At 42.0% G+C, this 24858-nt stretch overlaps 1 protein-coding gene across 3 annotated transcripts in view; it reads right to left on the reverse strand.

The window, feature by feature from the left end:
* Window positions 1-901: 901 nt before the first annotated feature.
* Window positions 902-24858, reverse strand: part of DCDC2 (doublecortin domain containing 2) — a 276455-nt gene continuing 252498 nt past the window's right edge. For all 3 annotated transcript variants that reach the window (XM_068236975.1, XM_068236974.1, XM_068236973.1), the window contains 2 exons: window positions 17318-17668; window positions 902-5228 (listed from right to left, as the gene is read on the reverse strand). In XM_068236975.1, coding sequence (XP_068093076.1) covers window positions 5130-5228; window positions 17318-17668 — 450 coding nt within the window. In that variant the 3' untranslated portion in view covers window positions 902-5129. The remainder of the gene's footprint in view (window positions 5229-17317; window positions 17669-24858) is intronic.

The raw sequence follows: 24858 nt of genomic DNA on the forward strand, positions 1-24858 counted from the left end.
CCATGACCAGTCATTACGCAATAACAAGCACTGAGTTGTGGAGAAGCTGCAGCCAGCGAGGTTGATGACAGGGAGCATGGATGGAGCAGCGCACTGGGATAGGCAAGTTGCTATTCTGACAAAAACAGTGGAGGGTGCCCTGGGGAATACAGTAAATTTGAAGGGGGAGATCTGAGGGGCGCAGCATCTGGCTCGGGCTCCTGGGGGATTAATATGTTGCAGGAGGGGGCAGGGGGCCCCCAGGTTAATTTTGCCCCAGGGCCCCATCGTGGCTTGAACCAGCCTTGTATGTATTTTACATTTTACAGGTTTTTTTTGCTATATTGGTCCTTTAATTGATTGCACCCATTTATTCTGTCCAAATCAGAAGAGTTTCCCTTAGGTACACAGCTCTGGCCGGGTGAGCATAAATGCCAAGCATTGGAACTCACATCTAGTTTACTGTTCACATGAGATCACTCTCAACAGTACTATTATATGGAAAAGAACCCCTTTTTGCTAAAAATCATGATAGTCAAGTTTTCCAGTATAATAACATAGAACATTTGTGACTTTGTTGGTTTGTTATGTGCCAGGAATCCTGGTCTCAATGATGTGATGGTCGTGGTAATAGAGCGTGGCTGGCTGAAGTGTTTTGCTGAATCCATATAACTATATGCAAAAATATGCTGTGTGTTCACTGAATGCATATCCCTGTAACAGATGGGTATATTGGCAGCTACGTGGAAACAGCTGTTTACATATTGGTATAAGGCAATGGTTGATATTTGTAATTTCCAGGGATAAAAGCACTGCAGTGTAATTCAGTTCAGGTTCAGTGAGTCCGCTGAGGTTTAAAGCGGATCAGGTTGAAGAAATTTCATGATTATGTAGAACGAAATAACACACATTAAAACGGATGTAAATTAAATAGCATTTTATTTCTGACAAACATATTTATCTTATTTGTGCTCTGCTAACGTTAGACGGCATAGATCATTTGACATGTTTAGAGTCTCTTTAGGAAACCATAAAAAATAATATTCTATTGAATAGGGATTATATGGAAGAAATTAATATAAAAAAAACCTTCTACGCAAACATAACAAGCTATAGTAACTAAAATGCTCTTTGTATAATTATGATATATGCATATTTATTTAAGCTTCTCTTCTCCTGCTGTGCTTTCCGTTCATCTATGCTACATTTGTGGCGTCTACGGAAAAGCTAGCTCGACGCCCGCCCCTAGCAACTAGGATAATCTGTAAATTGTGCATGCCTAAAAACTATTCATATCATTCCAGTTCTCAGGCATCAACAAAATGGGTCAGATTATATCTGCCTTGATGGATACAAATTGTATCTTTTGTATTCACACTGCGGTCTCAGAATAATCTACCCAAGTCCAAGTACATTATATCCATAGACTCTATGGACATGTAATTATTGTGCAGGTTTACCGAGTGCTGGATATGGTATGGATACTCTATAGAGTATCCATACCATATCCAGCACTCGGTAAACCTGCACAATAATTACATGTTTCTGTTAAGATCTAATACCACTCAGCTCTGTATAAGCCCAACATTTGTCTTGCTCAGACAGCAGTGTGTATGGAAGGATTACTGTTTAATGAGGATGACATTTTACACTTTACAAGGACATACTAAGCAAATGTTAGTGCATTTCAAGCTGGTGATCACAGCAAACATGCCGAATGGAACACAGGTCATTATTTCTAAGCTGCTGTCACTATCCCCCTGTGTTTACTCGCAGACACCACTGGCTATTAAACGCAGCCCATAAAAGCCTTATATACCCATTGTAAATTCCCATCAATGAGAGTCCAACAAGACCATACAGTGCATAGTAGCAATATTCAGCAAACTAAAGAGGTTTTACCTGTAGACCAAGCTTTGTTTGCCTTCAAAAGCAAGAATCCAAGACCAAGATCCTGTACTGAATATTAAAGTTGCAGAGAGAAGAAATATATATGGCTATAATAACTACAAAACATATAAAACAGTAAACAGATTAAGTTTGCTATATTAAACAGAAACAGTAATGGGATCTGTTATCATGTGATGTACATATTCCACGATTTCACCCACAGATGAGCAGAATCCTAGCACAGCCAGCCAATAGATCTGTTTACATGCATAGGTTATATGAACATTTTCACAATGCCTCCGTACAATGAAATGCAAGCTTGGACCCAGAATACTCAGTGGAATCAAGATAAAGTTCACCATTCTGAAAAAAAAACAGCATTGTCAATTGGCCAGTTCACAAAAGAAATATACATAGTGCTGTAAGGGTCTTTCATATAGAAATCTATTCTTTAGTAGATTTGGTGACTCCAGCCGTATGCTTTGCACGTATTAGGAGTGACTGATTCTTTATGTATTGTATTGTGTGAGCACAGACTGGCAGTATTCTTCAGTGGGGAGAATTACCATGGTCTGCTTGCTTGAAAAGCATAAATTAACAATTGGAGACCAGTACCATATTATTATTAGTATTTTGGATTTATATAGAGCTAGCATCTACCATAGTAAACACTCTATATGAATTGGAACACCTCCACCTATATACTGAAATACAGAAAAATCAACAGTGTGAGGAGCAAAGTCTTGCCTATGAACATTGGGTTTGGTAGCATGGAGCACCTCAGTTGAACTTCATGAAGGCTAACTAGGGTCAAACCAAAATGAAACTTTCCCACGCTAACAAAACAACAAGGCTTATAGGAAACACTTTGGCCCTCATTCAATTCACCTTTTGTCCTAAGTTTTTTCCTAGGTGATAGTTTTCCACTGTATCAATAAAGTTTCAGCTACCAACAAACAAGAAAATACTGAAACTAATTTTGACAGCACATTTTCACCTATTTTATGTTTTGTTTTTTAAATTAGAGTGTTGAAGTTTTATTTGAATCAGAAGTTGAAAACGTATCTCCTAGGAGAAAACCTAGGAGAAAAAGTGAATTGAATAAGGGCCATTGTTTCTTCCTCCATTGGATGTTCTATTATCTGCTTGCTAAGAATCCATAAACCACTGTAGTAAGGAGGTGAACAAAATGGAGTCGGGAAATCCAACAGGAAACAACAGGAAAATCCAAAAACAAAATAATTTTAGTATTAGATGACCCTTAAAGTGATATATTTGTCCTCTGAGCACTGGTCAGTCTTTTATTGGTAGAGATATGTTTTAGGATGATAAAATAAATGTGGGTTAAGTGGAATTTCTTGAGCCAAGCCTAACTATTACTTCAAAAGGGGAGTCTGAAGACACTCACATGGCTGATCCACCAGGTGAAATGAGTGCACATTAGTCGTAGTAAGTAGTATCACTGGTACAGTGGATAGCAGCAGTGCATGTCATATGGTAGAAAATACTTTTTAAAATGTTTTAAATTACCAATATTACAAATATATAAATGTAGTCACTATTACTGTTGCTAAATGTTCTGGGCATTTTATCTGCAATTTTCTTAGTAAGACAGCTGACTAGTATTTTTAGAGAAATTGTATGCTAGCCTTATCCTTCCTCCAGGTAATCTATTCCCTGCATAAGTCAACTGTTAAAATCTAAATCAAACCAAAACTTTTTTCTGCTTTTGTTAAAGTGGGGAATGATTAAGTCCTTTTGTAAATTAGTTACTGATGTTTATGTCTCTGTTGAGTAAAATTCTCACTTTCTATCCCTTTGGTTTCTAGAACTCCATTGTGAATCATGGGTATAGGAATTGTGGGCCAGGAATAACAACCTAACAGATTCAGCTTACATGATAAAAGAGGCTCAGTGACTTTGCCTTTTATGAGTCACTATTGCCAGGGTAAAAGAGACTGAGTGACCCCTACGATGCAACTAGAGTCTGAGCAACTACTGTTCAGCTACGGAATTTCAGTTGGGAAACTTGCCAGGGTATGGGAGAGGGGCAGCTGCCAAATTCAGTGAGACTGATTGACTTGTGTCATATTATAAGCCTGAATAACTGCTACCATGTTATGGGATACTGTGTGACTACTGTGTAACTGTGTAACAAGAGACTGAGTGATCAATGCCAAGTTATTGGAGACAGAGTGGCCATGTTATGATAGGGTAAACGACTTGCTGTTATGTTACAGAAGACTGAGTGAGCACTGTTATATTGTAGGAGACTACTGATATCATATTACAAGAGGCTGAGTAACCCCTGCCTTCTTATGAGAGATTCAGCAACCACTGTCATATTACAGGAGACTGAGTGACTGCTGCCATGTTATTTATGTTCAGTGTCCTATTTATACTCTACACTGTGATACTATTTGTACCTCATTGCATCCCAAGTTCCTGGACCTTTCTACTGTATTTAGCTGCCAGGCCTCCCCTTTCCCCAAAATTCACAAGATCCAAATCCTAAATAAGTAATTAAATGGCTGGACGTGAATTTAAATTACTTGGAAGGCTGGAGCCATGACTTCTCAGGTGTGCAGATTGAAGAATCAAACTAAGTAGCACTGGCACCTTGCCAAACTAGCAGGGAAACGCAAGAGCTCCACTGAGTTACATCAGCCACATATTGTTAAATTACACATAGGGAATGGCAACAGAGTGACAACAAGCTGCTGATCCTGCTGTACTTCCACATATTTATGGTGTTGGAAGGGGGAGGAGCATAAAGAAAGGGAGTGGCACCCAAAAAGAATGCGGGGCATGTAGGCCACGCAGGTACCACTGGGCTGCAGGTTAGCACTACTACTCTACCATATTTTTTGTTGACGAAAAGATGGCAAAAAAAAAATCATTTTAAAACCAATCCTGATTATTTGTGAAAGTAGCAAACATTATGTTTACAGGTATAGGTAGTGCAAAGCTTCCTACTTCCTGTAAATGTAGTATGGCTTAACAAAATAAATCCTTAAATTACAAGTACAAAACACCTGACAGTATAAAAAGCACCCTAATAAATAGAAAGAAACAACATTCTTGTTAAAAATAAGATGCCTTAGAAACAGTGCGTACATAGATGTGTATAACATGGAGGGGGTATATGTATATACATGTTTACAAACATACATACGCCTCCATCCATGCTCTAGCTCTGTAGTGATACACATTCAAGTATAAAGGTAGCGTTAAAGTAAAGGGGTCTCCTCTCTCTCAGATTAAGATTCAGGTTCCTCATCCTTGTTTTCAGTTTCTGTAGGACTAGAAGGTTTCTCCAGAAGTCTTGATGACGTTGGTCTTGGTAGAGAAGATTCGGCCTGTAAGAAATATAGTCAGTCCTGAAATACTAAAACCATTCACAAAATGTTATTATTAAAGAATATAACTGGTAAATCCTTTCTCAGACATTATTTTCTTTTCAAGACATTTAATGGAAACCAGCATTATTTTCATGTCTTACTTCCCCATGAAAAAGAAAATATCTATATTTACCTATATTTTAAGTATATATTTGCCCAAATACCATTAATACCCAAAAACTGAGATCATGTGACCTGTATTCAGATTTCCAAAAGTAGGGCTCTTTCACACGAGTGGCTGAACTTTTGCCTGGACAGGTATTTCAACTTCTGATTTTCCGCTCCACCGAAGGAAAGAATGTGTACCATACAACCAGCAGCCTTTTACACATGGTGCGGTAACATGGCGACAAAAAATGTATCATATCGCAGCTACACTCAAATGTGACTAAATGCAGTGACCACCGCTCTACTACCTGTGCTGAGTGTTAGCATGCGCCCAACCGAGGCACAGGAACAGCTGAGTGGCAATGGCCTCCAGTAAAGTGATAGCACACAGCGGGACACTGCAGGATTCATTCACAGATTTCCTCCAACTCTCAACTAACATTCTTGTATGAGAACTGCCTCTTCCACTCCTCATTGCTGCTTTGTCAACACAAATGTCCCTTTTCTTGGACAGGTTCAGATAGGTCAAGTCATTTTAGGCACTGCATTCTACGCAAGAGGATTATGCAAACATAGTCAGGTGACCTGCTCCATTCAGAATTTGTGAAAGCTGCACAGCAAATTGGTTGAGCAGCATAACATTAAAATGTGAATGGCAGTTCTGGGGCAACAACTACACAAGCACCTTTATAAGGGTTACTACTGTATATATTTTAATGTGATTGGGTAGTTTCACTGACACACAAGTTAACTGGTAATACATGAAGAAACTGATCAATAGAACGATTTTAATAACACTAAACTCATTTTTCACAGATTTATAATGTAACCAAGGTATCTGACTGGGATAGCTCACCCTGTACAATAATACAGTTGTGCTCATAAGTTTACATACACTGGCAGAATTTGTGAAATTTTTTTTAGAAACTAAAGGCCAGATGCAATGCACTGTATGCCACCAAGGGCGCCACTTCTCGGTGCAGAGCGCCTGAGTTTAGTGCGGCTATGAAATAGTTTGCGGCCTGCGCACAGAGGGGGATCAGGCGATCACTGGACCCCAAATTACTTCTCCCTCCGAGCTGCTATAAATAGTATTTAACCCCACCAGGGATTTTAGTAGCAGCAGAGCCATCATTCGGCTGACCCTGTGCCCAATTCACCAGCACTGAAATGAAATAGACGCTTGCTGTGAACAGGTAGAGAACAGTAATTTTACCATTACTAGAACCTGTGGAGCACCGTCTGGTAACCCATTAGGGCCACAAGCATTATCGTAGTAATGTGTGCATTGCTATGCTAACATGCAGTGTAACATGTAACCATAGCAACAAGCACGTCACCAAGGTAAAGCCTGTGGTGCTAACAGGTGAACGTGCAGTGATCCACAGGTGGTAGTTATGGTAAAATTGGCATGCATTCCAAAGAGTTGAGAATGGCAATCATAAAGAAGTGGAAATTGAGGGGTTCTGTTGATACCAAGCCACGGTCAGGTAGGCCAACAAAAGTTTCGGCCAGAACTGCCAGGAGAATTGTTTGGGATGGAAACAAAAAGCCAGAAATATCTTCCTTCAGCTAACATCCAGGCTTCTCTATAGAAAAAGTGGTGTGGATGGTTTAAGATGTACAATAAGGAGACACTTGAAGAGAAAGGGGCTGCATGGTCGAGTTGCTAGAAGAAAGCCATTGCTGTGCCAATGTCACAAAATAGCCTGCTTAAACCGAGGTGACATGTGACATGATGAGCAGGGGCTTACCTGGGTAATATAATGCCTATGGCAAACACTGAAATTGCACCTCCCTTCCCCTCTAAAAACAGCATCCTTTCTTGTGTACATGTGTTATGGTTGACTAGGTTTTTTGGCTCGGAATATTGCTGAAGTTATTTTTTTGAAAATATCTCTTCTTATTCCCTCTCTGTCTTCTTTTCTAACACCAAGTTAAGCGTGCCCTATATACAAAAGTTAAGTAGCCATGTTCCCTCGATAACTGAAGAAAGCTGATCTGAAGTCTGAGTGACGGGGAGGCACAGGCACAGACATGGGGGTGCAGCACAGGGGCAGCATGACAGCGCAGCTCAGGAGCAGGCATGGCGCCCATGGCACGTGCCATGCCTTCGCCCCTCTAGATATGCCTCTGATGATGAGATAGACATGTGTATGTATAGTGCCAAGCATACAAATAACTAAGCTGTGTTCCTTTTTTCTTTCTCTGCCTAAAAGAGTTAAACATCAGGTATGGAAGTGACAGTTTCTGTCTGGGTCAGGACCGGGTCAGACTGGGTCAGACTATAGCATAACCCTCATTGATAAGTAATTACTGGCATAAAATACTTCCCAGTCAGTAAATGGCTTCCTGGAGCAGGAAAGAGATAAAAAGGGTCAATAAGGGTCAATAATTCACATATCTGAGCTCTGGCATACGGCAATGAAGGTGTTATTCAGCAGAGACAATGAAACAGTTAAAAATTAAAAACTAGATTTAAATATAACATAAAACAGTGGGATATCTAAAAAAGTAATTTTTAGGTGGAGGATAGATATTGTTTTTCTCTACAGTTTATTTTCACCTCGGATGTCCTTTAAAATATGTCAAACACCACCTATACAGGAATCAAAACTTCTGGGAAAAAGTCATTTGAAGTGAAGACCAAATGTGCGGAAGCCATTGATGGGACAGGATTCCAGGCAAGTAAGTGCACCAAGCATACAGCACATAAGTTCACATTGCACATTTTTCAAATTGCCCTCTATAAAGTGATATTTGCTATTAGTTTGTAGGTCTTGATACACATAATGTTCTACTTGACCCTTTAGAATGTACAATGATTACTTTTCAATCCTACTATGCAACTACTGTAAATGGAACTACACAGCATGCAAGACACAACTACCTGTATATACTGTAATATAAGTCATCTTTATGTACTTATGTACAAGTCAACCCAAATATTTGACGCTCTTAACCTGAACTTTTTTGATGACTCAAGTATAAGTCGACTCAGGAAAGTGTGCCATTAAGGGCTTATGTTACCAAAAGCAGCCATAGTACCATGTGGCCCCCCAAGTGTAACCATTAACACAGCCAGTAGCAGCAGAACAGAGCCTCATAATACTGCATGTGTAAAAAGAGGGAAGGGTTGCACAATTCCTAGTCAAATAAAATATGAGGTCTGCTCAACCAACATGATTAAAACTTTTACTGTATTATACATAGAATTCAAACAAGCTACTAAAAGTGTAGGGTAGTATATAATCCTGAAATGTTTGTATCACAGAAGGCTATTGCTGAGTACTACATTATGTTATTCATATGGATATTTATATCCTTTGCACTATATTCTTGGATATGACTGCATTTAACAACTCTGTTTTGTGATATTTTATATGCTGCTAATTGATGTGATTCTTTTCAATTACTCAATAAAAAGAGTTTTTTAAAAAGTGTGTGGTAAATGCAATGACACAGGCAATAACAAGCACAGCTCTGGCATATAGAGGTGCATCTCTAGACTCTAGAGAGTCCCCTGCATTTACCCTGCACTTTTGGCACTTTTAATAGTGAGTGGCCCTTTGAAAATGTAATAATACTTTACGAGCACTAAAGTTGTACTCTGCACTGACACTGTCAGACGATCGGGCACCAGTAGCAATGATAGGAAGACACACTTATGGGATATGGTACTGTGGGAAAGGACCGATTTAGTAGGGCAAATTGTCACAGTAGAACCTGCATTTTACAGGACTAAAGGTCAGAAATGTAGGTCTGACCCATATATAAGTCACCTCCTATGATTTACTTTAACAAATCAGACCTAAGTTTCTAGACTTATGCCTGGTACACACCATGCAATTTCCTATCAGATAGATGGGTCGATAGATCATTTCTGCCAGATCCAATCGGATTTCTGATCGTTTTTCTGATTGCATTTCTGATCACTTCTATGCAAATCAATCAGAAAAATGATCGGAAATCAGATTGGACCTGTTGGAAATTATCTTTTCGACCTATCTATCTGACCGGAAATTGCATGGTGTGTACTAGGCTTTATAGTCAAGTATTTACAATAACATTATCAGCTTGGAAGACAGTGAAAACTCAACACTGACACACTAAAAGTATCAAAATGTGGTTAAAGTACACCTGACTTGAGAGGGATCTGGTGGATGCTATATTTATGTCTTTTTAAACAATACCATTTGCTTGGCAGTCTTTGGCTGCAGTGGTGACTGAATCGCATACCTGAAGCAAGCATGTGGCTAATCTAGTCAGACTTTAGTCAGAAACCCCTGATTTGCATATGCTTGTTCATGGTCTATGGCTGAAAGTATTAGAAACAGAGGCTAAGTAGGACAGCCAGGCAGTCTGTATTGTTTAAAAGGAAATAAATAGGTCAGCCATTTCCCTTTCACTTCAGGTGTGCTGTAAAATTCTCTTTGTAACTATATTTAATACTTTCTTACACAAATAGATTTGTGTGCAGCAATTGTCTTACTGGGGCATCCTGGTTGTAAATTCATAGTTGTTTTATTTAATGATTTTATAATACAATTACAATTCCCTAATTAAATGTACAATACCACTCTTAATCTGACACCTACTGGATAGAGAAAATCTTTCACTCTAGTAATGTTTTGTTCCTTCAACTGTAAACATTTATTTTCAATCTGGCATATTATATATATCTGCAACTGATATGACCTTGTTACCAAGTCACCATGACCTCTAGCAAGAATTCATTGCACTTGCTCAATTCCAAAGGCTGTTTTTATCTTTTGCTTTTCATTATGTTTGATGGCTAGTGTGACCCGTTTTCATAATATGCGTTATCATAATGTGCGTTAAGCGGTTTGCATAACAGCCAGGAACATTTTCCTGTGGTATTTTAATTCAGAAGTTTGCGGAGATGTAGTCTGGCAACTATTGTGTCTTTTCCTTTAGGTATCAGAAGATCATACCTCTCTGACCTGTCCACTGACTCAATTCTGAAAGAAGACAAAGGAAGCTGTTGTGCAGTTTGAAGCACAATTGACTGAATGAAATAGATATTATGACCACCACTGTGATTTTATTCATGGCTTATATTCACCTGCAGCATCACTGCTAACAGAATTATTCTGTTTTATTCAGAGGCATTAGGGATGGTCGGAAATGCCAATTTCCGATTCTGCGGTAATTCCGCATTCCGCCATTGCCAAATACCGATTCCGCTTTCCGCTACCAATTTCCGCATTCCAATGCGGAATTTCCGCCGGAAATCGCGGAAATTCCGCCCAACTTTAACATCAATTTTCTCAAGGTCTTTTTGAAAACTTTTTTTGCATCTTGTTCAGAAGACTCTGTTTAATAAACCCTGAAAGTTTGGTGTTTCTAAGACTTACGGGGGCTTTGCTATTAACCGCTAAAGTCGGAGGATTTTTACTGTAATGTAAATGCAGAAAATAGGCAGAAGCAGATTTTCTGCATTTATATTACAGTAAAAATCCGCCGACTTTAGCGGTTAATAGCAAAGCCCCCGTAAGTCCCAGAAACACCACATTTTCAGGGTTTATTAAACAGAATCTTCTGAACAAGATGCAAAAAAAAGTTTTCAAAAAGACCTTATAGTTTTTGAGAAAATCAATGTTAAAGTCAGGTGGAATTTCCGCGATTTCCGGCGGAAATTTCCACGATTTCCGGCAGAAATCCGCCTAACGCACTTGCATTACCGATTTCCGCATTCCGATGCGGAAATGCAATTTCCGATCGGAATTTCGGAAATTGCATTTCCGCAGAATCCGAATGAGCATCCCTAAGAGGCATAACTAGAGAGGAGCAGCCCCTGCAGGGGGCCCAGATCTGTTTTGGGGACCCAGCTACTAACCTTCTCTTCCTCCAATACAGGGGACTTTACTTTAGATCAGGCGTTTTTGTAGCTATGCTTGTTATGGGTGTGAACATCATGATGGCCACACTTGTTTTATGACCCTTGTAAGATGGGCCCGAAGTCCATGAAGGGCGCCAAGGGAGGCAAGGCAGGGGGTGTGACCATTGGGAATTGTAGTTACACCACTGGTTTTATTATGAGTTTGGTTGGGCTTTAATAAGGTAAGGGTATTATTATGTCGGAAGAAGGAAGAAGTTCCGCACAATGTCTATAGCCACAATGAAGTCAAACGTTATTGAATCAGGTAAGAGCCATACAGCCAGGTAGCTGACATGTTTCGGACAAGCAGGTCCTTAAAGAGACCCTGTAATATAAATAAAGTTCCCATGGGAGGTACACACCTCGGGAGGGGGAAGCCTCAGGGTCCCAATGAGGCTTCCCCCTCCCCTGTAGCTGCAGGAAATCCAGCACTGGCTCCCCTGAAGTGTCCCAGAATCCTCCCTTGACAAGCCTGACAAGCGCTGATAAGCACTGATTTATTTACCTTTCCTTGCTCCAGCGGGGGCGCTGATGCGGCTTTCCACACGGACATCGGCGAAAATAGCTGATCTCCGTCGGGTCCATTCTACTGTGCAGGCACAGGAGACTTGCGCCTGTGCAGTAGTGCGGCCCGACAGCGATCGGCTATTTCCGCCTATCCCCGAGGCGGAGAGCCGATACTGCGTCTGCGCTGGAGTCGGGAAGGTAAATATTTACATCCCCGCTGTTGGTGGAGCTTTATCTCCGCCGCCGTGGGACCGAGGAGGATAAGGGAAGATTCAATAGGATCCGGAGGCTTCCTCCACCCCAGGTGAGTACCCCCCAGGGGAGGTTTTTCTCAGTACGGGTTTTCTTTAATCATGCATGTTTACCGGACAGCCCATAATTATGAGCACCCATCTTCCCTTTCAACTTCCTTTTCACCTCATTTTCTCTCTTGGTCAATACTTTGTACACTGTATAAGCTTTCAGTTGTCAATTAATCTGTCTCATTATAACTTGATTAATTGAGGCTTTGAAGACAAGTGAATGGCTGGGTTATGCCTGACAGGAACAGTTTACTGATAAAAAAGAATGTAGGAGGGGTGATGACAAGCTTCCCTCTCTCACTCTCTTCGGCTATGGCAAGACAATAGAGTCTGACTGACTGAGATAAGATAAATACAGCACAAACATTTCTGAATAGATTGGAGTGCTTGCAATGCAGGGGGAGATTCCTGGCAGCATTATAAACACAGTGCCATCCGGTGTATAAGCCAACCCCCCAGCTTTTGCCCCCAAAAAGACCTAATTATGAGTGACCTGAGGATAAGCCAACCCCCAATGTTTCCCCCATATGTGGGCAGTGGCGTATGTACAAAGGTGCAGGCATGGCGCGTGCTATGGGCGCCATAGCGCCGATGGGCGCCATGCCTGCTCTCATATAAGCGTGACAAAAGTTTCCCGGCCAGCTGCCTGAGCCATCTGTTGACATATCGCGGTGCCCGTTGCCATGGCACCACACCGCTCTGTTCGGCCAGGCCTGCAGTCTGTTTGTTGTCTACGGCTTCCTGTAAGAGGAGAGATACCCAGCATTCAATCACTTCTTGAGCTGCTGACGTTCTTTGTGTCTGCCCCGCCCCTCTGCATGGCACGGATATTCAAAAGGAAGACAGAACGAAGGATCAGACTGGGGAGGATTGGTCACGCAGAGCTTGGCTTTTTGGTCAGTAAATGTCAGGACTGTTCCGTGTATCTGTTCATTGAGGAATGTGGAGCTCCAGATAGTTGCTGCTCGGAAGAATTCTCCGCTGAAAGTCCACTTGTTTTGCAAAGCTTTTTAAAGTTATCTTAATTTTGAGTGAGTTATGCTACCAGGTCAGTAGTGTAGTAGTGGTGGTCATTGACCTTTTCAGGAATGCGTGCATTTGTAATGAATTTTCTAGGAGAATTGTACGGAGACTGGAGACGGTCTGACAGCTCATGCCTGCCATTTGGTGTGAAGGGACACAGTTTTGAACATCAGAATCAGTTTTTTTCCTAAATATGAAAAATAGGTCTAGGCATGGTGTATAGTTGCAACAAAATGCTGCTGAGGTCTAGCTGGCTGTGGTGACAAAGGGCACAAGGCATCTGCTGTGGGCTCTTAACAGTAGGATGATCTTGTGCATTATCTGCTGGTGTGAAGGGCAACAGGCTTATTAGCTACAGATGCTGGCCTGGGTGCTGAGCAGAGGGCGAGTGGAAGCAGGTAAAGTAATCAGCACTGTAAACACTTGTATTGCCCTCCTAGTATATTTTGCTCCAGGAAACTACTACTCCCCCCAACATTCTGTGTGTTGGCGGGGTCTCAAAGGTGGTCTGAATGATGATCATCTCCTGCTACTTCACACACCATTGTTGTCTCTCACACACCCACCCACCAACCCACTTCTATCCTTGACACACGCACGCACGCACACACACACACACACACACTGCAAAAGTTGTACAGTGTACTACCTGGAATTGTACAGCACTTGTGATTATTATTTTTTTGGGTCAATTAACTTTAAACTACACATCGGAAGAAAGCAGGTGGGGTAATGTGGGTAATGTGCCAGAAGCCAGCATGCATGGACCTCGGGAGACCAGGCAAATAGATACAACTTTATTTAAACAAAATCACCTATAAAGTCGCAGTACTTTTGAAAAGCGATTTGGCAGTTCTACTAGCATTGGATCGCTATTGCTCTAAAAATGCTGCTTTAAATCACTCCTGTGGGTTCACCACTATTCGATTCATTGGTGAAATCAAAATGCAGCTGAAATTACTCTACTGGGCCCTAAGTCTAAAATAATACTGTGCTTAGGGCCACTCTCATCTCCTGTGCCTCCCCTTTAAAAACACCTCAGATTAGCGGCAATATAAAGGCTCGATTCACATTAGAGAGGACAACGACACACAATGACAGCAGAGCAATGACATCATTGCCCATTTTTTTGCATTTGAAGTGTGCTGCATTGTAACTGTGCTGCTGTTTTACTCACTTCAGGGAACCTGAAGCAAGTAAAATTATTTAAAATAAATACCTAATGTACCTGCAAATGAATATTACACACTAACCTCACTGTCAGTTCCTCTCAGAAGCTCACCATTTTCTTCTTACAGTGATCTCTGCAAGTTCTGACAAGATTTTGTCAGAACTGAAATATACTAGTTGCTTCCAGTTATATATCAGCAGCTGTCAGTTACAACTGAATGTGCAAGATAATGTCCATGTTTCCATGTGGCTCATGTGGGTGATATTGGACTTAGACTTTTTAACTTGTTGCCTGAGCACTTTTTCAATCGATAGGAAGGGGTGGGGGAATTCATTTGTCTGCTTGGGGCCCTTTACGGTCTTAATCTGGATCTTTTGCTCTGCCTGTGGCGGGTGTGCCCTGATTTTGTGTGTGTGTGTTGGGGGAATGGATGGGGTGTTAGGGTGCTCTGCTCGTGGAAGGAGAGTTGCCCTGATAATGCAATTGTGTGGCTAGTGAAGGCTCTATCGAAGGAGGAGTGCCCTGATTGTGTGTGAGGGGGCCTCTGATTGTGTGAAGGGGTTGCTCTGCCTAAGAGGTTGAGGTACGATGCTGTTATTCAAGGTGTTCTGACTGGGGGGGGGGGGGAGGGGGGGGGCGCAATTTCAGTGTTTGCCATGGGCGCTGTTTTACCTAGATACGCCTCTGTATGTGGGGCAGAGTGTGATGCATGTGATGCAGAATGAAGCATGCTTGCAGAGTGTATGTACAGTGGGTTGTAAAAGTATTCGGCCCCCTTGAAGTTTTCCACATTTTGTCACATTACTGCCACAAACATGCATCAATTTTATTGGAATTCCACGTGAAAGACCAATACAAAGTGGTGTACATGTGAGAAGTGGATCGAAAATCATACATGATTCCAAACATTTTTTACAAATAAATTACTGCAAAGTGGGTTGTGTGTAATTATTCGGCCCCCCTGAGTCAATACTTTGTAGAACCACCTTTTGCTGCAATTACAGCTGCCAGTCTTTTAGGGTATGTCTCTACCAGCTTTGCACATCTAGAGACTGAAATCCTTGCCCATTCTTCTTTGCAAAACAGCTCCAGCTCAGTCAGATTAGATGGAAAGCATTTGTGAACAGCCGTTTTCAGATCTTGCCACAGATTCTCGATTGGATTTAGATCTGGACTTTGACTGGGCCATTCTAACACATAGATATGTTTTGTTTTAAACCATTCCATTGTTGCCCTGGCTTTATGTTTAGGGTCATTGTCCTGCTGGAAGGTGAACCTCCGCCCCAGTCTCAAGTCTTTTGCAGTCTCCAAGAGGTTTTCTTCCAAGTTTGCCCTGTATTTGGCTCCATCCATCTTCCCATCAACTCTGACCAGCTTCCCTGTCCCTGCTGAAGAGATGCACCCCCCGAGCATGATGCTGCCACCAGCATATTTGACAGTGGGGATGGTGTGTTCAGAGTGATGTGCAGTGTTAGTTTTCCGCCACACATAGCGTTTTGCATTTTGGCCAAAAAGTTCCATTTTGATCTCATCTGACCAGAGCACCTTCTTCCACATGTTTGCTGTGTCCCCCACATGGCTTGTGGCAAACTGCAAAACTGGACTTCTTATGCTTTCTGTTAAAAATGCCTTTCTTCTTGCCACTCTTCCATAAAGGCCAACTTTGTACAGTGCATGACTAATAGTTGTCCTATGGACAGAGTCTCCCACCTGAGCTGTAGATCTCTGCAGCTCGTCCAGAGTCACCATGGGCCTCTTGACTACATTTCTGATCAGCACTCTCCTTGTTCGGCCTGTGAGTTTAGGTGGATGGCCTTGTCTTGGTAGGTTTACAGTTGTGCCATACTCCTTCCATTTCTGAATGATCGCTTGAACAGTGCTCCATGGGATGTTCAAGGCTTTGGAAATCTTTTTGTAGGCTAAGCCTGCTTTAAATTTCTCAATAACTTTATCCCTGACCTGTCTTGTGTGTTCTTTGGACTTCACGGTGTTGTTGCTCCCAATATTCTCTTAGACAACCTCTGAGGCCCTCACATAGCAGCTGTATGTGTACTGACATTAGATTACACACAGGTGCACTCTACTTAGTCATTAGCACTCATCAGGCAATGTCTATAGGCAACTGACTGCACTCAGATCAAAGGGGGCCGAATAAATATGCACACACCACTTTGCAGTTATTTATTTGTAAAAAAATGTTTGGAATCATGTATGATTTTCGTTCCACTTCTCATGTGTATACCACTTTGTGTTGGTCTTGCATGTGGAATTACAATAAAATTGATTCATGTTTGTGGCAGTAATATGACAAAATGTGGAAAACTTCAAGGGGGCCGAATACTTTTGCAACCCACTGTATGTTCAGTAGAGTATATGTGATGAAGAGTGCTGTGGAGTATACATATAGCTACCTCTCTTCATCGTTTCCCTTGCAGCCCTGTATTTTCTACAGATCCAGGCTTCAGTGTCTTCTGGTCTCTGGACAGCCATCTTCTCCTCTCTCTTGCAGCTTTGTACTGGCCACTGACATCTAGTGGCCAAGTACAGAACTGCAAGGGAAACAGGAAGTGGTTCCCTGGGAAGTGAAGAAAGTGAAACCTGGACATCTAGCAAGGAGAGCTGCACAGAGACGCTACCAGGATTGAGGAGAGGAAACCATCCCTACACATCCCCACACAAGCTTTGCATTTAAGCTGACCCCCCCCCCCCCCCACTTTTTTGTTCCCCAAATTTGGCTTATTTGTGAGTATATACTGTAGTGGTAACTTTCATTGGATATATTCAGTTCTTCTCTAAATGACACTAGGGTTTCCATGTTTGTATACTTTTCCCATGTTGCCAGGAAAACAGAGAACACAATTTTTGAACTAAAAATCAGAGCCAAACCTTCTCCAAGGACCCACCTATCAAGAAGTCACACTCACTATGGCTGGCTGTTTTGATCAAAAATCCTCCAAAATAAAAAAAATAATTGTGCTTGCCACTGGTAACATTAGGGATAATAAGCATAGTTATGCAATCTTTAGAAAATTACCTGGCTTTTTTCATCTGTTGCTATGTCATGGTCTTCTTCTCCATCATCAGCTTCTTCATTTTCATACATATCTCCATTGATTTGTTCCAGGACTTCACCATTTACTGAATCAAAATGTTTATCTTCTTCCTGCAGCTCAGCTTCCTCATTAGTAGCCTCATCTTCTTGACCATTGATGATATTTTCATGATTGACTTCCTCTTCGTGGGTTATGGTGCCATAATCATCATTCTCATCTGGTGGGATGTTGTGATCACCCTGTGCTGCTTCCTCTCCATTGCAAGCTGGTTCTTCTCCATCATGGTCTTCTTCATGGTCCTGTACTTCCTCCTCAACAGTTTCTGCCACTCTCTGTAAAAGCACATCAAATGAACAACCACTCAGTGAGAAATTCTTTTTAATTTAAACTACAAAGTAAAATTATATGATGATTGCTTAGACACAGTGACCTACAATACACAACTAGCAGGATAACATAAAATCATTAGAAAAATGTATTTAAATGAACTGACAAAGACAACCAAAATATACAGATAGATAGATAGATAGATAGATAGATAGATAGATAGATAGATAGATAGATAGATAGATAGATAGAAAGATAGATAGATAGATATGTTTGGGGCTTTGTTTTGATTGTTTCCTAGCGCAACAAGTGCTGCAATGTAATCCAGCTGCATTGCCTTGTCAGGTGTATAATTATAGGCAGTTCTGGTGGAGTTGCATCAGTTGAGTAAAAAAGCTAGAAAAGATGGAAGTTGGAAAAGCACCTGCTCAATCAACATACCAAAGATTGCAATCAATACAGAGAAGATGCCAGCTGAAAACATGCAGACAAGACTTTACATAAGCTTTCAATAAGTTTACAACCTTCGTGTGGTTTAGTGTGCCCATTCTTTCAACACTAGCAGCAGACATTACTGGCCTTGGTACAGGAATGGCCTGCTGTCCTTAAAGGACAACTGAAGCGAGAGAAATGTGGAGACTGCCATATTTATTTCTTTTTACGCAATACCAGTGCCTGGCTGTCCTGCCTCTAATACTTTTTATCCATAGACCGTGGACAAGCATTTGCAAATCAGGTGTTTCTGACATTATTGGTACATCTGACAAGATTAACTGCATGCTTGTTTCTGTTCGATTCAGACACTACTGCAGCCAAATAAATCAGCAGCATTGCCAGGCAACTGATATTGTTTAAAAGGAAATAAACATTGCAGCCTCCATATCCCTCTCACTTCACTTGTCCTTTAATATGTGTCCTCTCAGTGACTGTTCATACTGCCAGGCCCTGTATCAGTGGGGCACAAGCTGCTTCCACCAATATTTTCACTGACCAAAACCTGTAGGCTTATGCATTGGTGCATTGGGATCTTTTTCTTCACTTGCATGAAAATACATAATTGAGGCTTGACTGAGGGAGGATATACCATTTTTATACCTGAGGCCCTAGTGGTCATGGTAGGCCCGAACTACAATAATTTTTTAATAGACTAAAATGAACATAGAAGCCCCCTTAATCAGGGGTGTAGCAATAGGAGTTGCAGAGGTTGTGACTGCATCAGGGCCCTTGGGCCAGAGGGGCCCCGAAGGGCCTTCCCTCAACTGCAGTATTGGCTCTCTATTGGTCCTGTGCTCATAATAATCACTTCTATAGATACTTTGAACATTACTAACCATTAACAAGCGGTTTCCCATCCCCCTCTTGCACCCCTGACACTGTAGTTGCCATTGGCAGGTTTTGGTGTGCCGTATCAATGGTTATTTATAGAGTGCTTGAGGGGCCCCATTGTCAAACTTGCATCGGGGCCCATAGCTCCTTAGCTACACCACTGCCCTTAATAAGAAAAAAAAAGCTATGCACAATATTAATTTGCCTTAAAGCAGAAGGTATTTGCAATTATTCAGCTTTATGTGAACAAGAAGGGACTCCCACCATGCATCACTTCTGCTCAGTAAGTGAAGATGCAAATCATGGCCCTGAAAGATGGTGTTTACACAGCACAGAGCACAGTATCCTATTCAGCCACATCTAGGAAGGCAGCGGTCTACCTGCAGATGTTGAATGAGATGGTTTTGATCACCACCTGGCAACACCTGACTGAGCTGTCTGTGTGGATTACCCAGATCAGCTGCATGTGCAGCAGTGGGGAAGAGACCAATTCCTGGCTGAAGGGCAGTCAAACTGTATGGTTCAATTATTCACATGACTTAACCCTAAGAAGGCTGAAGTAATATTTGCAACAATCCTTGTAAACCACACATCACTCCTTGTGATGTGTACATCTGAACCAAGAGGACTGTTTGTTTTTGATTTGGGGTTTTTTTTCAACAAAAATTGAATTTTACTTGATAATCAACAGTTAACTAAAGTCTGGCATAAATTCTATTGACAAGCTGCGGCGTAAGCAAGATTTGATATTAATGACATCACTGAAAGTCAGTCCAAAAATGTGTCAATCTCACCATTACGGTTAAAAGGATTTCTGCAATGAAGAAAACAGATATTTGCAAACAAAAATGTCAGTATTTGGCCAGGAGTTTAAATGCAGGTTAAAAGACCATTTTAGAAGTATCCAGTATTTTACTTACCACTCCATTCACCAATATATGAGCTGAAATGCAGGGGTGTAGCAATAGGGGGTGCAGACGTTGCGACCGCATTGGGGCCCTTGGGGCTGAGGGGCCCCAAGAGGCCTTCCCCCAACTGCAGTATTGGATCTCTATTGGTCCTGTGCTCATAATAATCATTTCTATAAATACTTTGAATAGTGGTAATCATTAACACACTGTTCCCCATCCCCTTCTTGCACCTCTGACACTGTTGTCGCCATTTGCAGGTTTTGGTGCCCCGTATCAATTGTTATGGATAGAGTGCTTGGGGGGGGGGCAATGTAAAACTTGCATCAGGGCCCACAGCTCCTTAACTAAACCACTGCTATAATGTAGTCCTATCTGTTATAGACTATTATTAGCTTGCCTGATTGTCATTCACAGGAAACTGTAATAATAAAAGGCATTAAAGCCCACCCAAGTGAATTGAGGGGGTGACTTAGGCATTTTCGACCTGATATCCGTTGATCTCCAGTCAAAATAAGTTAATCAGGCCAGAGCCGGGACAAGGTCCTCCAGCACCCAAGGCTGAGACACCAAAGTGCGCACTGATTGCTATTAGACTAAGAGGCGCCACAGGGCCCACATCCTCCCCAACACCTTAATATCTAGTTATCTGGCTTGCAGTCACTGCCATGTATCCCCTTTTCTTATTTCTTTCTGCTTCAAACACAATTAGGAATGACAGCTGAATGAGTTGTGCGCCCCCTCCTACACTGCGCCCTGAGGCTGGAGCCTCTTCAGCCTATGCCTCGGCCCGGCCCTGAATCAGGCTCTAAAGCCTCATACACACGCTCAACAGCAGTCTTTCATGCAGCACAAGTATCAAATAACTTTTGTTGTGAAACAAGTTGAAACAACCAAAAAAAGTTATTTGCTATTGTTCAAACAACTGATAAGACTGATAAGACATCAATCCAACAGTCTGCCAAAGTCGTCTGTTAAGCCCGATACAACTTTTGTTGTGAAACAAGTTGAAACAACTAAAAAAAGTATTTTGCTATTGTTCAAACAGCTGATAAGACTGATACGAAGTCAATCCAACTATTGGATTGACTTCTTATCGGTCTGAACAGCTTTTTGAACAATAGCAAAATACTTTTTTTAGTTATTTCAACTTGTTTCACAACAAAAGCTGTTTGACAATTGTGCTGCATAAAAGACTTCTGTTGAGCGTGTGAATGGGGCTTAACAGACAAGTTTACAAGTGTGGTTCAAATACCCACCTCGGGTTCTCTTTAAGTACTAACAGGTGGTCCCTGTGCAATGTTTGTTTACGGAGAGTTCTAAAGCCAGTAGAAAAGATCTCCCAGAATGCTGGGGGTGGGGTAATTCTGCATAATAAAGAGCCCAAGCTAAGCTTTAGTGGGAGGGCAGGACTACATACCAATATACAGCAATTTATAGTTATAGGAAGTGTTTCTAAAGCTAAAACCAGGATATTTAACTTCTTAAAGGGACACTTAAGTCAAACAAAAAAAATGAGTTTTACTCACCTGGGGCTTCCAATAGCCCGCTGCAGCTGTCCGGTGCCCTCGCCGTCTCCCTCCGATCCTCCTGGCCCCGCCGGCAGCCACTTCCTGTTTTGGTGACAGGAGCTGACAGGCTGGGGACGCGAGTGATTCTTTGCATTCCCAGTCACAATAGTGCCCTCTATGCTGTTATAGCGTATATTATATACCATATAGCAGCATAGAGGGTGCTAATGTGTCTGGGAACGCGAAGAATCACTCGCGTCCCCAGCCTGTCAGCTCCTGTCACCGAAACAGGAAGTGGCTGCCGGCGGGGCCAGGAGGATCGGAGGGAGATGGCGAGGGCAACGGACAGCTGCAGCGGGCTATTGGAAGCCATAGGTGAGTAAAACTCATTTTTTTGTTTGACTTAAGTGTCCCTTTAAGGGCCGTGTGACGCCGATAGGCGTGAATGTGGCGGCTCCCCCAGGACCGTGTGACGCCAATTGGCGTTAAGTCCTGGGGGCGTGGTTTGCAGGGGATCACGTGCGTCGATGCGCACCCATCCCCGCTTGAATGATGGAGCCCTGCTCCGCCATCAGTCTCCCAGCAGCAATCACTGCTAGGAGACAGTTAGACTACACAACCGCCATCTATTTACGTTGTACAGTGCTGCAATCTATAGCTATCACTCTCTAAGCCTCTCCAGTGGACAGCCGAGGCTTAGCGGGCGATCGGATTTCATTGGCTGTCGGGGGGAGGAAAAATTAACCCATTCGCGTTCCGTCGTTTTCACTTGAGAAATGTTCACCTCCCATTCATTAGCCTATAACTTTATCACTACTTATCACAATGAACTGATCTATATCTTGTTTTTTACACCACCAATTAGGCTTTCTTTGGGGGGTACATTTTGCTAAGAGCCACTTTACTGTAAATGCATTTTAACAGTAAGAATAAGAAAAAAACGGAAAAAATAATTATTTCTCAGTTTTCAGCCATTATAGTTTTAAAATAATACATGCCTCCATAATTAAAACTCACGTATTGTATTTGCCCATATGTCCCGGTTATTACACCGTTAAAATTATGTCCCTATCACAGTGTATGGCGACAATATTTTATTTGGAAATAAAGGTGCATTTTTTCCGTTTTGCATCTATCACTATTTACAGGTTTAAAATAAAAAAAATATAGAAATATTTCATCTTTACATCAATATTTAAAAAGTTTAGACCCTTAGGTAAATATTTAAGTTTTTTTTTTTTAATTGTAATGTTTTTTGTTTATTTATATTAAACATTTTATTTGGGTATTTTTGGGAGGGTGGGATGTAAACTAGAGTTTTATAATGTAATTGTGTGCTGTTTTAAAAAATTTTTACTTTTAGTTGTAGTTTTACTTTTTGGCCACAAGATGGCGGCCATGAGTTTGTTTACATGACGTCACTCTAAGCGTAACACACTCTTAGAGTGACGCAGAGGGGAGGAAACAGCCAGAAAAAGCACAGCTTCCGAGAGAAGCTGTCGCTTTTTCAGCGGGGGAGAGGAATCAGTGATCAGGCACCATAGCCCGATACACTAATTCCGTGGCTACCGAATCCGCGGCCGGGAGTGCGCATGCACGCGCGCGATCGGCCGCGGGAGCGCGCGGTAGCGCGCATGGTTCCTGAATGTAGTTTCTACGTCCAGGAACCAAAATAGGTTAAATAAAAATAGAAATTTTTATTAATAAAAACACTAAATAAATTAATTTAAAAAAACCTGTGTGCAGCAGCAATTAGAACCCACCAACAGAAAACTCTGTTGGTGGACAGAAAAGGGGGGGGGGGGTTCATTTGTGTGCTCTGTTGTATGGCTCTGCAGTGAGTTTTTAAAGCTGCAGAGCCCTGAATTGTAAAAAAAATAGCCCAGTCACTAGGTGGGTGTAAGCCTATGGTCCTCATGTGGGTATCTTGAATAATTTATTGTATTATACTATATGTAATTATGGTTCTTTTTCTTTAGAGAAAATCTGAACATGAAAATCAACACTGATCTGAGGCTGAGCTCCCAGGTTCATTATCGGATGACAGGCGACACATCATGTGACATCAGCAGCACCACATACAGTACAGACCAAAAGTTTGGACACACCTTCTCATTCAAAGAGTTTTCTGTATTTTCATGACTTTGAACATTGTAGATTCACACTAAAGGCATCCAAACTATGAATTAACACATGTGGAAGTATAGTACATAACCAAAAAGTGTGAAACAACTGAAAATATGTCATATTCTAGGTTCTTCAAAGTAGCCACCTTTTGCTTTGATTACTGCTTTACACACTCTTGGCATTCTCTTGATGAGCTTCAAGAGGTAGCAGGGCCGGGCCGAGGCATAGGCTGGAGAGAATCCAGCCTCAGGGCGTAGTGTAGGAGAGGGCACACAATTCATTTAGCTGTCATTCCTAATTGTGTATGAAGCAGAAAGAAATAAGAAAAGGGAATACATAGCAGTGACTGCAAGCCAGATAACTAGAGATTAAGGTGTTGGGGAGCTTGTGGGCCCTGTGGCCCTCTTAGTCTAATAGCAATCAGTGTGTGACAGCTGAGGTGCGAGGGATGGAGGGGCGCACTTTGGTGTATCAGCCTTGGGTGCTGGAGGACCTTGTCCCTGCTCTGAGAGGTAGTGACCTGAAATGGTCTTCCAACAGTCTTGAAGGAGTTCCCAGAGATGCTTAGCACTTGTTGGCCCTTTTGCCTTGACTCTGTGGTCCAGCTCACCCCAAACCATCTCAATTGGGTTCAGGTCTGGTGACTGTGGAGACCAGGTCATCTGGCGCAGCACCCATCACTCTCCTTCCTCGTCAAATAGCCCTTACACAGCCTGGAGGTGTGTTTGGGGTCATTGTCCTGTAGAAAAATAAATGAACGTCCAACTAAACACAAACCAGATGGAATAGAATGCCACTGCAAGATGCTGTGATAGCCATGCTGGTTCAGTATGCCTTCATTTTTGAACAAATCCCCAACAGTGTCACCAGCAACGCACCCCCACACCATCACACCTCCTCCTCCATGCTTCACGGTGTGAACCATGCATGTAGAGACCATCCGTTCACCTTTTCTGCGTCGCACAAAGACACGGTGGTTGGAACCAAAAATCTCAAATTTGGACTCATCAGACCAAAGCACAGATTTCCACTGGTCTAATGTTCATTCCTTGTGTTCTTTAGCCCAAACAAGTCTCTTCTGCTTGTTGCCTGTCCTTAGCAGTGGTTTCCGAGCAGATATTCTACCATGAAGGCCTGATTCACACAGTCTCCTCTTAACAGCTGTTCTAGAGATGTGTCTGCTGCTAGAACTCTTTGTGGCATTGACCTGGTCTTTAATCTGAGCTGCTGTTAACCTGCGATTTCTGAGGCTCGTGACTCGGATGAACTTATCCTCCGCAGCAGAGGTGACTCTTGGTCTTCCTTTCCTGGGGCGGTCCGCAT

This window comes from Hyperolius riggenbachi, chromosome 5 (genome assembly GCF_040937935.1).
Source record: "Hyperolius riggenbachi isolate aHypRig1 chromosome 5, aHypRig1.pri, whole genome shotgun sequence".
NCBI lineage: Eukaryota > Metazoa > Chordata > Amphibia > Anura > Hyperoliidae > Hyperolius > Hyperolius riggenbachi.